General features: G+C 41.2%; 1 protein-coding gene across 2 annotated transcripts; it reads right to left on the reverse strand.

Annotated features, from left to right (window-relative positions):
- Positions 1-244: 244 nt before the first annotated feature.
- On the reverse strand, positions 245-17566 carry LOC134461410 (exocyst complex component 7-like). Of its 2 annotated transcripts, XM_063214339.1 has the most exons (20): positions 17435-17563; positions 17280-17345; positions 16875-17056; positions 14083-14188; positions 13638-13869; positions 11802-12020; positions 11243-11515; positions 10657-10878; positions 8625-8770; positions 7361-7516; positions 6687-6785; positions 5774-5836; positions 4618-4681; positions 4240-4314; positions 3110-3230; positions 2519-2614; positions 2120-2186; positions 1985-2026; positions 1072-1205; positions 245-476 (listed from the first exon to the last, which is right to left on the reverse strand). In XM_063214339.1, the coding sequence occupies exons 1-20, from the start codon at positions 17492-17494 to the stop codon at positions 374-376; spliced, it is 2526 nt and encodes an 841-aa protein (XP_063070409.1). In that variant the 5' UTR covers positions 17495-17563; the 3' UTR covers positions 245-373. The 2 variants fall into 2 exon arrangements, with proteins under 2 accessions (XP_063070409.1, XP_063070417.1); XM_063214347.1 differs by lacking the exon at positions 1985-2026 and having other exon boundaries at positions 17435-17566.
- Positions 17567-17834: the final 268 nt, after the last annotated feature.

The following is a 17834-nucleotide window of genomic DNA, read 5'->3' on the forward strand; positions in this document are numbered from 1 at the left end:
TTACTGCACTGGACCCCCAACCATTTACATCCATACTAATCTACCCCCAACCATTTACATACATACTACTTAAAAAAACAAACAATAAAAATGATTCACACTGATATTGATGGTAAATAGCCACTAAAATCAATTGAATAAAAAGGTATAAATAAATAAAATAAATGTGTAATAAAATGTGTAATAAAATAAACATTTGTGAACGGGAAAAATAAAGTTTGATCATTAAGAGAGGGTCTTGTGGTAAGATATGAAACAAAGTAGTTTATTCTTAATATTTCATGAAGGAATGTGTGAAAGTCACTGCCACAAAATATCTTGTAAACAAACAACAATGGCAATTGTAGGATGGCATCCAAAATTTGATTTCTAATTAGGTTAGGGATTGAAAGAGCCTCTCAATCTTCTCTTCCACCTCCTCTGTAGAGTACTTGAAATATTTCTGTGGGTATCTGGTGAATTTAACTTTGTTGTATCTGTGAAGAGACCAAACAAAACAGATTCTGTAATCAATGGGCTAACCATGGGCTTTTCTCCTTGGAGTGTATGCAAATATTTCCCTGTATGTAAATAAGGTGGGAATTAAACAACTATTAATACAATTCTTGTTGTCACAGTGTTAAATGATCATTATAACTACATCAAAATTCTGTTTAAGAGGGCCTAACAATTGAGACATCTCTCTGAGACCACATTTGCAAATTAATGACAGCCCCTGTGTGCTCAAACCTGCATAAACAAGCCATGAGCACCATCAGACCTTGACGCATTGTATTGCAAGTTGCAACAGGTGCCATCCACCGACTTTATAGACCTACTGCAGAAGTTGCCATCCTATGTGCTATTTCTGAACTGTTGAACTTCAAGCTTCACCCTATGAACAGTGTGAATTGTGCTATACAGTTGTTATTATTCAACTGTAACCTTAACAATATATGACATTACATTACCCTTAGCTAGGCTTTATCCAAAGCCATTTACAGTTATTTAAAAGGTACTGGTGGTTTCAGTCCCTGAAGTAGTGTGGGGTTAGGTGCCTTGCTCAAGGGCACCTGACCCGTCTCGACTCACCTCCACAGAAAGGTCCTATAGGCTTGGCCCACCACACAGAGCAGCTCCTGTTGTAAGGTCTCTCGCAGGACCTGATCAGGGACGGTCCACCTCTCCTGCCTCGCAACCAGGCCATCAATGCCATCATTGAAGTCCTGGCGGGAAGACCAACACCTGATGATGGCATCTCGTTCAACAACCAAAAGGGCGTCACAATACTGTTTTGTTTGAACGTATAACTCATATCAAAACAACTCTTACAGTAATTGCATATCGTCCCTGTCAGGTGACCTTGTATCTCATTTTTTAAATTGTTTTTACTTATTAATTTATAAATAGCTGTTTTCTAAATTCTAAACTATCATTTCAACTAGGGGACTCGATTAAAAATTTTAATCGAATTAATCACATTTTAATTGCATATAAATATCTGACTTGAGAACAGTGAAAAATATATTTTTTTACATGGATTTTGAATAATTACAATAAATGAGCTTAATCTAAAAATATTATTCATTTTTAAAAGAAGAGAGAACTCTTCTCAATTTCAGCAGGCTGTTCATCATCAGGCGTAATACTGCCCTCCACTGGTCTAATCCAGAACTATGTAGCTATATTATACTGCCATTCATTTTTTTAATCGCGTTAATTAATTAATCGTATTGCGTGGTTAATTAATCGAAATTAATGCATTAATGTCCCAGCCCTAATTTCAACATTAAAGTTGGTTATGAAATAATTTATCATACACATATACTCATGGAGACTGACCAGTGCAACTGATTTATATTTTATAATGAATAAAGAACGAGTATAAAATAATAATGAAAAAACTAGTGAAGCTATAAGGTTTTTGCTGGACAGCGACGGTATATTGTACATGGTGTATTCATTTTCAAAGGGCACTGTTAGGATCAGAACATGTTTTTTGTACCGTGAGCTTTCCTTTGATCTTGTGGCGCACATTTTGGTTTGGCTAAAAGACAGAGAGAAGAAAATGAGCACACACAATCAATTGTAAAGGGTTGTGTTATAAACGTTCATTATCCCAGCACTTTGTATACATCACCCTTGATCCAGGCTCTGCTAAGGGCACCCCTTCATCACACCAAAGGTATTCGGTGACCTTCATCCAGCTGAAACACACACACACACACACACACACACACAATAAAGGACTTCTAAAAATCCAACGTGTCCCATCTCAGATGATCCCAGCCCTTTTCACATTCTCTGTAGCTACCCATACAAAATAATACTGTATTGCAACTTACATGTATTAAATGGCAGTTTAAATAGTTGAAATGAAATAGTAAATTGCAATATGTGTTAGGAAATACTGTATATTTCAATATCCAAAATGACAAAATCTACATTGTGTAGTGTACATCACAATGTTGTGGGCATGTAAAATGTAGAAATGTATTTTTGTTGCGTAAGGGTGTCCTGTCCTGTCCTGTCCTGTCACCTTTGTACATATTTCTTCTTCTGTTCCTCCACCCTGCCTTCCCACACGGCCAGTGGACTCTCCTTACAGGCCGCCCACACCTCCTGTAACTGGGCCCTGGGGACATGGGGGACAACAGTGGGAAACACAGCCATACTGATCTCCATCTCGGATACAACACTGGCACATGAGGACAGCGCAACAATTTTGGCATCTAAGCAAATTGACTGATACAGAATATGGTTATGCTTGTTTATGTCTTACGTTTGCCTTGCAATGCTCATTATTTTCACAATTAAATCGCAATGTAATAGTGTACAGTAGAGTCTAAAAAATCAGTGTGGAGCACTAACTGGCACAGTGACCTCACTTTATCAGGTCACTTACCTAATGTGCAGTACTGACAATAGATATCTTTCACACATAGACCTACTGATAACCTTTTACACGTACTGACAACCTTTGGTAAAATACGCCGCATTGTATTCCACAGCCACTTGTAAACATGTTGATCAATGTCAATTAGAGGCTACTGCAAATACCATTCAGACATTTTGGGTTATGTTAAGGTTATGATAAATGGTAAGAAATAAATAATCAATTCGAGCTTACTTTAAGATGCAGTTGTAAATGTAGTTGGCGTTGTTGAGCAGGAAGATGGCCTTCAGTGCAGAGTCCCCATACTCATCAGCCATGCTCTCCAGACTCAAGAAGACCAGCTCCAGCACATCAGCTGAGAGAGAGAAAGAGAGAGAGAGAGAGAGAGAGAGAGAGAGAGAGAGAGAGGGGGGGAGAGAGAAAGAGAGAGAGATAGAGACAGAGAGAGAGAGAGAGAGAGAGAGAGAGAGAGAGAGAGAGAGAGAGAGAGAGAGAGAGAGAGGGGGGAGGGGGGGGGGAGAGAGAGAGAGAGAGAGAGAGAGAGAGAGAGAGAGAGAGAGAAAGAGGGAGGGGGGGGAGAGATAGAGAGGGAGGGGGAGAGAGATAGAGACAGAGAGAGAGAGAGAGAGAGAGAGAGAGAGAGAGAGAGATAGAGACAGAGAGAGAGAGAGAGAGAGAGAGAGAGAGAGAGAGCGAGAGCGAGAGAGAGAGATTAATAAAGAGGAGGAAGGGAGATAGAATCTCAAGACATAGCCCCGGTCTTTATAAAGTTGCTATTAACAGAATGGCAATGACCAAGCTATAATACTAATTCTTAGTGTAGTGCCATATTAGTGCAGTACTAAGGTACTGTAGAGTAGAGTAGAGTAACTTTATTAATCCCCAAGGGAAAATTCAGGCCAAGGGGAAATTCAGGAAAGGGGAAATTCAGGAAGTAAGTTAACTGTTGACAAAGTGAGAAAGGCAAAGAGAGAATGAGAGAGAAAGAAAGAAAGAGAGAGAGGATTCGAGAGAGCGAGAATGATGCTGAAAAGAAGACAAGGGTGGTAGAGCAAGATGGTGAAAGAGAAGACAAGACAGGGAAGAAGGGAGACAATGATGTGGTAAATCTCAGGTTGGGTAACTGAAAGTGATGCCTAAACCTTCAGAGTTAATCTCAAAAATAAAGTGCATGCCTGGTAGCGTTAACCCACAAACACATCCACCCTCTACTTCTAAGATCTGCACAAAAAACAGATATGAACCACAAGGCTTGAAATGACACTTTATAAACTTCTATATTCTGTAAACTTCTATTTAGGAGCTTAGTGATGAGTGAATCATGTCTGACTTTTTGAAGTGATTGAGATGCAAAAATCACATACAGATAAACAGCCGGAGATGTCTGTTGCCGTTGACGCCTACAGAGTATCCCATCGATCCCATCGAAGTGGCTGCATCTACAAAAGTGCAATTACAACACATATTGTAGTGTATTGTATTGACAAATTATGCATACGTCTTTACTGTAGCTAAGACATCTCATTAAGCTAGGCAATGCAAACACAAAAATGAAAATGATGTGCACATTCATAAATAATGCTTGGAAATATGTGAAAATCCAAAAAGGGTGGGCTGTTCCTTTAAGTAACCCAAATGCAAACTGATGGTTCTAACATGTTAAATATTCTAGGTATCTCCAGTGAAGTTTTTTTTAAAGTAGCTAAAATGACAATACATACTGTATAAGGCTATTAACTTACCCCTCAAATGAAAGACTCCTAATGTGGCGTTCATCTGGACCAGCTGGCTCAGGAAGAGAACAACCTAGCAACAGTGGCATGACACATTTAATCATCACCTGATCCAACTAGTTTGTGACATGTTAGCTTAGCTACTTGACGCCTCTTAAAATTGGACAACCTTGTGTCTTTTTATGAAAGCACACTGAGCTGCGCATTTGTATGAATTTTTGTTATACAAACACTTTATTATAATAGGTTAAACCCCCCACAAAACAAGTTTGAATATTTCCCAATTGTCTCTTTGCTGGTTGAATGTCTGTTTCCCTCAAGGGTAGACTTTGTCAATAGGGACTCTACAGCTCCCCAGGGGGCGTTGAGAAGGATCCAACTGGGAGAGGGCGATGCTTAGTTGGCATCGGAGGCACAACAAGTCTATTTTAAGGGTGGTATTGGCAAACTTATGATGATGAGGTCAAGTGGGCTTACGATTAGGTCCAAGGGGCGTTTATTAAAAAAAGGTTGAGAACCTCTGCTCTAGGGCCACACTGCCATCACAGTATATTGCCAAAAGAATTCGCTAGCCTGCCTTGACTCACATTTGAACTTGAAGTGCCATCCCATTCCTAACCCATAAGGCTCAATATGATGTCGGTACACCTCTTGCAGCTTACAGCGTCAGGGTAGTACCACATGTTGGACAATTCCATGCTCCCAATGTCCCAGTGCACATGGCAAGGTCTATAAAGACATGGATAACCGAGTCCGATACGGATTAACTTGACTGGCCTGCACACACAGAGTCCTGACCTGAACCCGAGAGAACACCTTTGGGATGAATTAGAGTGGACACTGAGAGCCAGGTCTTCTCGACCAACATCAGTGCGTGGCCTCACCTATGTGCTTTTGGAAGAATGGTCAAAGATTCCTGTAAACACACTCCTCAACCTTGTGGACAGCCTTCCCAGGAGATTTGAAGCTGTAATAGCTGCAAAAGGTGAAGCAACATCATGTTGAGCCGTATGTGTTAGAAATGGGATGACAATTAAATTCATATGCGAGTCAAGGCAGGTTAGCGAATATTTTTGGCAATTTAGTATACGTACATCCCAAATCTGCTTGATGAGGTTGAAAGGCTTTGTACTAGTGATTCCATGACGGTACTGGTATGACTTACATTACAGGCCAGCTCATGGACCGTACCATCCGGTGGCATCTCCCTCTTCTTGTACGTTTTTTCCTACAAATAAACACAGGATTGCAAACTATTTAATCCCAGTATGCAACTCACGTTAATTTCTTACAGCGTGACTTGAAGACCTTGTTTACACTACAACAGAGGTGTCAAACATACGGCCCGCGGGCCGCATCCGGCCCGCCGGAAGGTTCGATCCGGCCCGGATATTTATACTTTTTTTTTTTTTACATTTTTTTTTTTTTAAGAAATAACCGAAATGCGCAATTACGCCAGTGGGGGCAGAATCGAGACCTGCATGACATTAACCCAATGGTCCTCTCTCTCTCTTACACTGTATTTGTAGAAAAGTGCACATCAGACTTCTAGTATAAATGGTGAATTTGTACTGTGACAGGCATTTGATAAAGCTCATATATAGACCTCATATATAGATGTCAAATGTTAATACTTCTTATTCGTATTGTATTGGTATTGGTTTTAATGAAATAATAAATGTAACTGTATTTGTATTGGTTCGTATTGAGCTCAAACAGGAAACGGGACATTAAAATGTGTTAAAATGCAGGAAATTACATCTAAGAAATACAAAATTCGAAAACCCCCAGACCCCCTGCCAAAATGAACTGTCCACTATTTTATTAATTGACAGTTGCAGGATTATCAGTATTGCATTGTTTTCTACATATTCGACACACTTTTAAAACATGCTGAAAAGATAATGCGATAGTATTGAAAACTAACCCTCTGCTTTATGGGGTTTTTTTGCGATAATGTTACTAATGCGGCCCGCTTGAGGTCCTCATGGGTTGTATGCGGCCCCCGGACCAAAATGAGTTTGACACCCCTGCACTACACTGAAATCACAGCATTGATAAAATCGACAGCAACCTACCTTGATACTATCCCGGTACCTATCCAAGCCCTGGAGAACGAATGCTTCCATGGACTTGGCGAGACTAGGTAGCTTCTCTTGTGTTTCATCAGACGCATACTGAAAACACATTAGTAGGCAGTCACAAGTCATCCACACATCTCCACTGAACTCAAAAGTCAGCTATGAGCCTTTTTTCACGTAGACAACTTCTGTTTTGAAGTAAAGCATGTACTGTATATACAGTATGCAACTACCGGTGTCAGACAGAAAACAGTGTTGTCTAGTATGTACCGTATACCCTATGTCTACTGGGGATTGGTATGGCCAACCACCTCGCGATACAATACACATCCCAATACAGAGGTAACTTTTTTGTGAGCAACAGTTACACAGTAGTGAATGTAAAACACGGCCTTCACAAAACTGTAGGCCTACTGTTCATGATACAATACACATCACGAATGCCAGTTGCTGTAGTATTCCAAAGTCAATTTATTTTATGAAATGAAATATGGATACTGACACCTCCAATACGATACGTGTAACATTGAAGAGGCCCGTGACAATGTATCCCGATATCAGTATTTTATAATGTCTATGCTAACAGGGTGCAACTTCAAATATTCAGGGTTCTGAGATGCCTACCACCATGTGAATAGGGCCTGTTCACCATGGCAAATTCATTATCTCACCATCAGCAGGCAGTGGATGCTGTGCTGCCCCTCTTTGAGGTCTTGAAGAACACGCAGGACAGTCAGCAGCATGCCGTAATGATGGCAGCGGTGCACAGCATGGCGGGCAACATAGATGATGTACTCTCCATCATCAATCAGGGCATCCAGAGCTTTCTGTGGGGTAAACAGAAGAGGATCAATAAGGGGAAGACTGGAGAGATGAATGGGTGGTTGGTTGGATGGATGGATGGATGGATGGATGGATGGGTGTATAGACAGCAGAGGTGTATAAAGAAAAAGCAGAAGTACTTTTTGGAGGACTTCTTTGCTTTATTTATGACAGGAAACAAGTGGGGAGAGAGAGACGGGGAAGGACCGGAAAATTACCCAGACAGGAACCAAACATGGGTTGTCGGCGTAGTAAACTGGAGCCCTACCGTTCGGCCACGGTAGGGTCAAAACAAAAGTACTTTTACAGTTTTTCTACTACGTCATAAAGGTGGGCGACATGACAATATTAAATCGTGAATTAGAAATCGAGTACAAGATCGTCTTGAATCTGAAGTGGAGAAATTGTATAAATCGTCTTGCAGTGAGGATGCTTACTATCAGTATCAGAGTGATGTCTACTCACTTAGTGTTGTTGTCTTGATTGGTTTTTACATTATTGTATTTCAATTTTGCCCTTCATGAGAGTGTAATCAGTGTGTTTATATTTAATGTGTATGTATGTATGTATGTATGTATGTACTGTATATTAAAGTATATAAAATGCTTGTTTTTGTTGTTTTTAATTTTTACCGTGAAAAAACAAAATCGGAATCGAGATTTTATATTAAAAAATCGTGATATGATATTTTTGCCATATCACCCACCCCAGTGAGTCTTTGTGGAATAACCAGTTGGCAGTCATGGGTGAGCGGTTAGGGTGTCAGACTTGCATCCCAGAGGTTGTCGGTTCGACTCCCGACCCGCCAGGTTGGTGGGGGGAGTAATCAACCAGTGCTCTCCCCCATCCTCCTCCATGACTGAGGTACCCTGAGCATGGTACCGTCCCACCGCACTGCTCCCCATGGGGCGCCACTGAAGGCTGCCCCCTTGCACGGGTGAGGCATAAATGCAATTTCGTTGTGTGCAGTGTTCACTTGTGTGCTGTGGAGTGCTGTGTCACAATGACAATGGAAGTTGGAGTTTATAAACTATGCGATGTCATGTGTTGTAATTACATCAACAGTATATCAATTACATTAACAGTAAGTAGAAACACAGTGAATGGTCTCACCTGCACCAATGGGTCGACGACCTTCCCCCAGTGAGTCTTTGGAAAGATTTCTCCGACTGCATCCACCTCTGCTGCAGCCAAGAGACGGAAAGCTTTGATGCTTTGACTGTAGTGCTCAACATCAATGTCACCCCAACCCTCCTTCCCTTGGGGTTGCAGATAAAAACACAAATGTGCAATACAAAAATAACATTTAATTGCAGAACATGCACGTTTTAAGATCACTATTATACAGAATCTCTCCAAATGTTTCCATAATTTTGAAAGATGAAGGCCCTGACAAAATTTGCTGCTCGCTGAGTTTTCACATCTCTCAAAAATCTAAATGTTTCTGCATGTTGCTTAGCGTGCACGCTAAGTAAATGCATCAGATTGAAGTACAGTATAAATAGTTCTCATTTCCTTATTCTCATAATAAAAAGTCCCAACTATACTGTAAATAAATGTGTTTTTGGTGTCAAGAAATGTTTGACTGGGACATGGTGCAATGAGGGTAAGGGCGTGTGCATGCACATTTTGTGTATTAACACATTGCTATGCGTATTTAATGTCAATTTCACTTTGTGATAGTAGCTCACTTGAACACAAGGTACGCAGACTAGTTCACATGGCACAATACTGACACAATTGCATGTGAGGTCACAGTACTGGAGTCAAACTGAAAATATTGATGAGGGCCTCGTTTGCTATCTGCCCTGTTCACATAGGGTTGCGTTAACACAGCAAGCATATTCCTGCTGCAGCCTCTTTGCGCAGATGGGCCCGCTGGCGTGTCCGTTCACTTTTCTTGAAAAGACTCTAGTATATCATAACAACATTATGACATTACCAAGAGACACTAGCAGGGCTTGACACTGGCACCTGCCAACCGGCCAAATGCTGGTAAAACTTGGCTGTGGCTAGTAACACTTTCAGTGTCACTAGCCAATTTGGCTGGCAGTTTATTCCTTAGTACAGTGGTTCCCAACCTTTTTCTTCAGGGACCCATGTTTTTACTATTATAAGCTTTGGTGACCCAACCACGCGAGCGCCCGCACGAGACGGAGTCACAAGATGCCCTCCGTTTCCTGCGAAAACTTATTTTAGTTATTTTATTCCTCAATTCGTCTTTGGTCAAATATAGAATAAATGTTTAATGTAGCACTTACTGTACAATTTGTTGCGTCTATGCATTTATTAGTTAAATGCTTTGTCTTTTATTCAACATGGGCTATATATATTTAAAACGAAACCCCTTAAAATCAAGAGGGCTCCGCGACCCCCTGTGGATCTTTGGCGACCCATAAGGGGGGTCCCGACCCATAGGTTGGGAACCACTGCGTTAGTATGACATACACATCATAGTAGTCTATATTGTGTTTTTCCCTTATGTATCAATTGCTTGCACAGTATTTAAGTCCAAGAAAAAGCTCAGTAACTCAATTTCCATTTAGAAAGAAATGCACTCATCTTGCTTTAGCACTTCATCTTCTGAGGCTAGACGTACCCTATCATGATAAAGGAAGAAAAAAACAATGTAAAATCTGTGGCTAGTGGAATACCTGAATGGCTAGTGACTTGGGAAAACCACTAGCCACAGTGGCCGGTGGGTGAAAAAAGTTAATGTCAAGCCCTGGACACTAGGTAGGATGACGTCATTTGCTAGGTGCACGTGGCATGCCTGTCTCAAAATTTACACCGTAATGAAAAAATGCTGTTCAAAAAAACTCGTAGTGAGACTGTTTTTCATCCTGGAATGCTGATGTTGATACTAATCTGAATACGGTATGTAAAACGATGTTTCAAATGAAAAGTGTTTCTCACGACCCTTGTTCGGTCCGACGCTATCAAAAGTTGCATGTGGGGTTTTCTGACAGCGGACCGTGGAAGTGATCACGAGAGCCATCGTTCACTTACTAAAGACTCGCATAAGCGTCAGCTGACTCGGGACCGTGATTATTTAAACTTTTAATCCTACCTGGAGCCCCTTTAAGTAAAAGATCAAGAAGAGTGAGTGTGTGTGTTCTTATCAACATCTTGCATTCAACCTGACCTAGCATCTTGAAGGCTCTACTTATGGAGTTGCTCAAGGAGCTCCGTGTGAAGCTGGAAGAGGAAGAGGAGGAGTAAGAGGAAGAGGAGGAGCGTGATGGGGAAGAGATGGGCAAGGAAAAAGACCGCAGGCTTGTGGAACTCTTGTGCAGGTGATCTTTGAAATCCTGAAAGGACCGGTTCAGGCGGCAGGATCGAGCACTGGAATATGCAGAGAAGATGTCTGCCAAGAAAAAAAGAGTGATTTAATTTGCCACTACCCAAGTGGATGTCAGACTAAACATTAACAGATTAAATAGAACAGATTACATAGAATGCGATTCCAAAAGACATCTCATCCTCAGTCACTGCTGTTTCAACTGATTTAAACAGTGGCACTGTCATAATTAAATCCCTGTGCTGTGCCTCTAATTACCACATGATTTCTTTCTGAATCTGTCCTGTATCACATGTATTTTGTCTTAAAATGTCTTGCCACATTGTTTTATAAAGTATTTATTGACTCAGAGAGCCGAGTCTGCACAAATGACTAATAAAAGACTTTGACTTTCTAGTGAGGTTCACATGGTTCTCCTACTAATACTTACTGAATGGTAGTTGTGGCTTTCCTCTGACGGCAGGGCTGTGCACCGGTGGCAGTCCGGGGTGTCTCTCAAGCGAGCGAGTCTGCCGGCTCTGCATCTTGTTGTTCAGCCAGGACGCCGTCTTCCTGACGAAGGGGCTTCCAGGGAGAGGGGCCTTGAAGGTGTTTGGGGTCTCCGTGCCATCTAGAGAGCGCGTTTTCAGTCGGTTGGGGCTCCTGCTCCTGGTTTCCAATGGGGTCTCCTCTTCCATGATGGTCGGGAGAACGCTGGATTGAACTGCTTGGAAAAAAAATAAAAAGTTGATCACAGCAGGTGAAATGAGAACTAATTTTCTATAGGCCTTCAAAATCTGAAAACAAAAAATAACTGCATAGTATACTGTATATCTGAAGTTCTACACTCTTGAAACTACATGATAAAAACACAGTGCTGTAAAGAAGGCCTACTATCAACACATGCACATCCAACACAAAGCTGTCCGATATACAGTGCAGTAGATACACTTTCAGCACATTCTGAAACAGCTCATGTACGTATATTTGACAGCATTCTTGACACTCACAGTCACCGCCTTCCTTGCGTTGAGGCAGGGACATTAAGGCCGGGGGTCGGTCCAGAGAGCGAGTCTTGAACCTCTTCCTGCCCAGCCAGAATGCCGCCCTCTTCTTCTGAGGGTGCGGACTTCCACAGACATCTCTGTCCAGGGACATGGTCTTAAGCGGCTTGTCGCTCTTCTTGGGTGCCCGGAAACAAACCTTATCGACGTCCTCTAGCAAAATATCTTCACATACCAGAACAAAAAAAGGAATTCAACTTTCAATTCAAATTTATGTGTATAGCGCATTTCATATGGTAACACTTAGACTCAATGTGCTTTTAGAAAATAAAACAAGATTAAAAAAAATGAAATTGAAATAAAAAGAAGGAATAAGAACTGAACCACTAATACAAATAAAAAAATAAAAAAAAATACAGAGAGCTCATATCTGAGAAATTACCTGACCCAGTTAAGGATGCAAAAGATATACAGCAGCTAATACAAGTATAAACTACACATTTTTCAACTTTTTTGACATCCAGCACAGCAGACACACCGGTAGGCCGGTTTTATTACACCTTTGAACTGATTTCACACAGAGGTTCTGGACCTGATGAATTTATGCCTCATCTGATTTTACCTTATCGCTACATTCTAATGACTTCACTCACTGAGCTAGTACCTAGTAGCGATGTGTGTGAACGTAGCTTAAATATTGCACCGTATAACATTTTTAGTAGTTCATTTCCAGAATCCATGCTGCCCATTCACAAATGTTACCTTTTTAACAAATATTTAACTCCACCATACAATTATAAGTATTCAATATGACTGAGAAAATTTTACTTTTCATACATGAAAAGGGGGACGTTCTCCATGGTCCGCCATTTTGAATTTCCAGAAACAGACATTTTTAGCTGTACTTTGGTCATACTAGTAAATACTAGTTTATTACTTAGTAAATATTCATGACAAGAACAAATTTGGCAATAGGCAGCACACTCTCAATGAGAAACATAGTTGCAATACCCATTCTAGCCACAATCTTACATAGCCCCTCCTGTTGATCGCTCGTCATGTTATTTGGTAAGGTATTAAAGTATATCGCACCAGAAGATCAGACCCAGACCAAAGAAAGTGGATCCAACAAGGAGTGAAGGTCAGGTCCTTTAAGGAAAACAGACAATAGGGGGCGTTTTGAGTCAGTTTTGAGTCAAATCCGCCATTCTGGAATGAACAGGCAGTCACATACGCCACTCTGTTATGAAGAGTAGCCATAGCAACGTTCTTTGGCCATAGGAATGAATGCGGATCTAACGCCAACGTTAGCATAATATGGCTAGCTACTTTGGCAACTTAAGGCTACCCTTATAGATAAATAACTTCTGCACTGATTGTGGCTAAAAAACACATGAGATGGTACGAGCATTCATACATGAAGAATTTCCTGTAGCTACATGCATTTATTTTTACCATATTACGTAGAAATCCTGTATACATTCATAATGCATTCCAATGCAATTTGTCGGATGTTCATTCCAGAATGGCGGCCACGCCCGAAAATCATGGGGCCGAATGTTGCTATGGGACGTTGTATTAGCATTCAGTTCTTGTTAGCTCCACCTTCTTTGCCCAGACAGAAGGTGTAAGGGAAATGAAAATGGAGCAGAAACAACAAGAGGGGGGTGCTGTGGCGCATTGCTTTGAGACACTGTACCATCTGTCGGCGACCTGGGTTCGAGTCTGAACCGGGTCCTTTCCAGATCCTTCCCTATCTCTCTTTCTCTTGCTCAAAAAAGTAATTTAAAAAAGAAAGAAAGAAACGACAAGAGACGTCATGCAAACTGAGGTTCTCATTACCTAATTTGGAAGGCTCCTCACACAACCAGGGGGAGATGGAAGCCATATCATGACGCTCGGCACTTGGAACGCCCACACATGGTTTCGAGGTGCTGTATCGGTGGTACCCGTCCAGTTTCTCCTGCTCGATGAGGCAGAGGACGTCCAATGGAGATGCCGGATTACTGCATCTCAGCAGTAGCCTGTTGAACTCGGACTTCAGCTGCTGTCTGCATGCATACAGCTTCAGCTTCTGGGAGACAAGCCATTTTCAAACCCATTTTAAGCCACTTACTGAAGTCCAAGTGGAGTTACACTGGGCAGCATAAATTAAAAAAACAAACTACAAAAAAATACAGTCTACCTTTAAAGGCTTGTATTATTGGTATACATTGGATATTTTACTATTAATGATTTTCAACATAATTTCCCTCCCTGCAAAGTCATCATCAAAATCTTTCAATACCATTGCTCTGAGCTCAAGGCCATATGGAAGCACTTCATCAAAGTAGTCTGCAGCAGCCTTAATCTTCTCTAAGCAGCGCAGGTAGTCCTCCAATTGCCCTTTAGGTCTAAATGAAAAAGCATCACGTTAGAACCCTAAAAAAAAACACTATTTAATGATGCAGTGTTCTCAGGGGTCTGTGAATTTCTGGAATATCAGGAAATTGCCGTAAAGTCTATGCCAGCCGGTAAATACCGGGGAGTGTCATTGCAGTACAACATTCATGGGTAAGCGGTAGGGATGGGCATAATTAACCGATTAACCGATGATTGATCATTAAACATTTAGTCGAGGAAATTAATTTTCCGGTCAAACCGTTAAAAAAAAACAAAAAACTTGAATGTAGGTTATTATTGCACGTCCTCAATGCAATGCATTTCGCTGTTACACCTACACAATTTAGGCAGCAGGGGGCAATATCTCACCATCACCGTACCCTGGCTTGACTTGTTTGTTACATCCGAGCTTCCGTAGAGCGGGCTTTGCCTAACCATGAAGAGGTCTCGACACAGTGTGGCTTGGGACCATTTTCGGTTAGAAAATGACAAAGTGTACTGTAATTACTGCAAAGTGAATTACAAATACAGTTCATCGACAACGACCATGATGTATCACTTGAACACCGCGCATCCAAGCCTTGTAAAAGATGGCGGTGAATCTCAACCTAGCCTCGCCTTGATGTCTGCACCGTTATGTGCTTTCGTTGTTGGCTCGCAACTTGAAGCCTCCCTCGTTTGCGCACCAATTCAGGTTTAACTTTTCTTTTTAATCACTTGATACTTGTGTTGTTAATAAAAAACAAATCCTCGAAGAAAAACATGATGTTTTTGATGTATTTTTCGTTATACAAGAGTATAGGGCATGGCGGGCCTAAAAATGTGCTGTTTTTAATATAAAAATGTTCATGGTTAACCGATTATTAATCATTACCGGTAATTCTCCCGACGATCGACGAAGAAATTTTCACCGTATGCCCATCCCTAGTAAGCGGTTAGGGCAGTCATGGTTAAGCGGTTAGGGTAGTCATGGGTAAGCGGACAGGGCGTCAGACTTGTAGCCCAAAGGTTGCCAGTTCGACTCCCGACCCGACAGGTTGGTGGGGGGAGTAATTAACTTGTGCTCTCCCCCATCCTCCTCGATGACTGAGGTACCCTGAGCATGGCACCGTCCCGCCGCACTGCCCCCTTGGGGCGCCATTGGGGGCTGCCCCCTTGCCTCGGGTGAGGCATAAATGTAATTTTGTTGTGTGCAGTGAACACTTGTGTGCTGTGGAGTGCTGTGTCACAATGACAATGGGAGTTGGAGTTTCCCAGTTGGGCTTTCACTTCACTACTGGGGAGTGTAGGCTATGTCAAAATACTGTATCAAAAGTAAAACTTCATTCTAACATCACTGCAATGATGCCATTACCCACTGGTGACTGGTTCACAACAGTTAAATGTCAGGAAGAACTGGATGGATTGGCATTTGGCTCATTGGCTCTTGTTTTAGAGCTCTAATGCTATTTTCCGCACCTGCTCATATGGAAGCAGGCCCGTCACTAGGTTTGAGAGACAGGGGGGGCTTAGCCCCAGAGGAAGCCCCAGGTGAGAAAAATGTTCAGCTCACCTGCTAAGGTTTTGTCTATGAATTCATTATTTTAAGAGCAAAGATATCCCGCACACTGTCCATTCCACCAACAAAATTCAATACATTGTTTCGGTCATCCGACCTTCTTCATGTTGCATTAAAGTTTGTTGGTGGAATGGACTGTATGCAGGATTTCTTTACACTTGAATGACAACCCCACTGGAATAATATCCTACGCACCTGCCCACCTACAGAGGTGTGCAAAAGCGTCTTCCTCAACAATTATTTTAAGAGCACCATACCGATTTTTAAACACTAGTTACAGTGTTTTTTTTTTTTAATTCACATTTTAATGAACATTCCTTATATGCAAGCTAAACAAAACATTTCAAAATGTTTCAACTGATGAATATTACGGAAGTTGAAATGATTAGATAAAAATGCAGAGAGCATAATTTACACAAGGACTAGGAACTTTAAGGAGTTACTAACTGCGCATCTCCAGGAGAAGCAGTGGTCAAGAAGCGATTCATTCAAACAGGTTCCTTACTTGGAAAACTATGCATCCCCGGCAGATATTTGGTCATTTTTACTCCATTAGTAGCTATTTAATCAGTTCATGTGTGTTTTCAAACTGCTAAGACAAATATTAAAGCTCAACTATAATTTCAAGACAATGTCAAATTGATTTATTACAAGGGAATTGTGAGTAAAAATTGGTACTTTGGGTCTGAACATTTCATCCGTGTAAGTAATTACACTTTTCCTGAGGTGTTTTTAGTCACAAAGCACAATCCTTTACCTGTTTCCCCCCCTCATAACACATTGCTGTGCACCCTGCTTTGTGCAGTAGGATATAAGTGGCATTAAACAATAAGCAACCATGAACTTGTATTCAGATTAACTTGCCTTCTTGATGATTCGTATTCAGTGCTTTATTTCATTTGTTTTTTGGGAAAAAGTAAAAAAAAAAAAAAAAAAAAATTTTTTTTAGCAAAATCGTTTCAGGGGGGGCTAATACAAATGTAGGGGGGGCTAAAGCCCCCCTAAAACAGGCCTAACGACGGCCCTGTATGGAAGGTAAGGGAAATTTCGTTTTTGGTCAAGGAAGATAGGCTAATGGAATTTAATATCAGGCTAGAAGTGGGAGCCAGCCTATATGCAATTGAACAACTGCAACTTACCCTTCCTTGGTAGTGCTGTTAGTGATGCTGAGGACATGGTAATAACCAATGACTGTATTTAGTTCTGCCACAGTATCCTCTGCATTTCTCTTCACTGTCTTCAATCTCTTCATTTCCCCAAATTTTTCAATTGCGTTCTGAAGACGATCCAGTCGAGTACTTAGTCTATTGAACATGCTATCCTGAAACAATATCAGGCAGAAAGTTGGAATGTTAATAGAACTAGACCAAGCAAGAAGTTACAAGCAAGAAAAAAAACACCAACGTTCACAAAATGTTCAAAGTTCTGCAGGTTAAGCTACTTGCGTCTTATCTAAAAGTTAGCTAATTTTACTCTACTCTTCTGTGGAAATGTCACGCGCTAATGTTGCTAACAGCAAAGACAAATAGATGCATGTGAAATACCATTAACGAGCTGAATTGATCATTCTTTTCGATAGCATCTTTGACGAAAGACTGCAGTTGTCGATCCTACATTAGAAAAAAAGAGAAGGCATTCATTTGTGTGATGAACTTGTGTGTGCTAACTGTGCTAATCTAGCTAAGAGTTTGTTACAGACCTTCTCAAGACAGCTGTCTATTTCTTCTAGTCTGCTCATAGTTTTTTTCTTTTTGCTCATGGCGATGTAAATAAGCGATTACTCTCCGTTGTGGTGAGACAGGCGCAACGAACATGTGTTTTAGTAGCTGGCATGAAAAGAGAAGATATCGAAGCGATACTACCGTAATTCACAAACTCCGATCAAGCTCCAAACATTGGAATGCCTTGATGTTACTTCACGTTGCACTGTCATCAGTCCGCGATATCGTTTATAGCCACAAGGTGGCACTGGTAGGCTCTGATTGTCAGAGCCCTATGATAGTGTGTGCAATCTCTGAGCTTGTGCATGTGACACTTGTATTGCTGTTTTTTCAGGGACTCACTAGTTTCACGCCATCTCGTTCCGACCGGGGGCTGTG

The sequence above is a fragment of the Engraulis encrasicolus genome, chromosome 2 (genome assembly GCF_034702125.1).
Source record: "Engraulis encrasicolus isolate BLACKSEA-1 chromosome 2, IST_EnEncr_1.0, whole genome shotgun sequence".
Classification (NCBI taxonomy): Eukaryota; Metazoa; Chordata; class Actinopteri; order Clupeiformes; family Engraulidae; genus Engraulis; species Engraulis encrasicolus.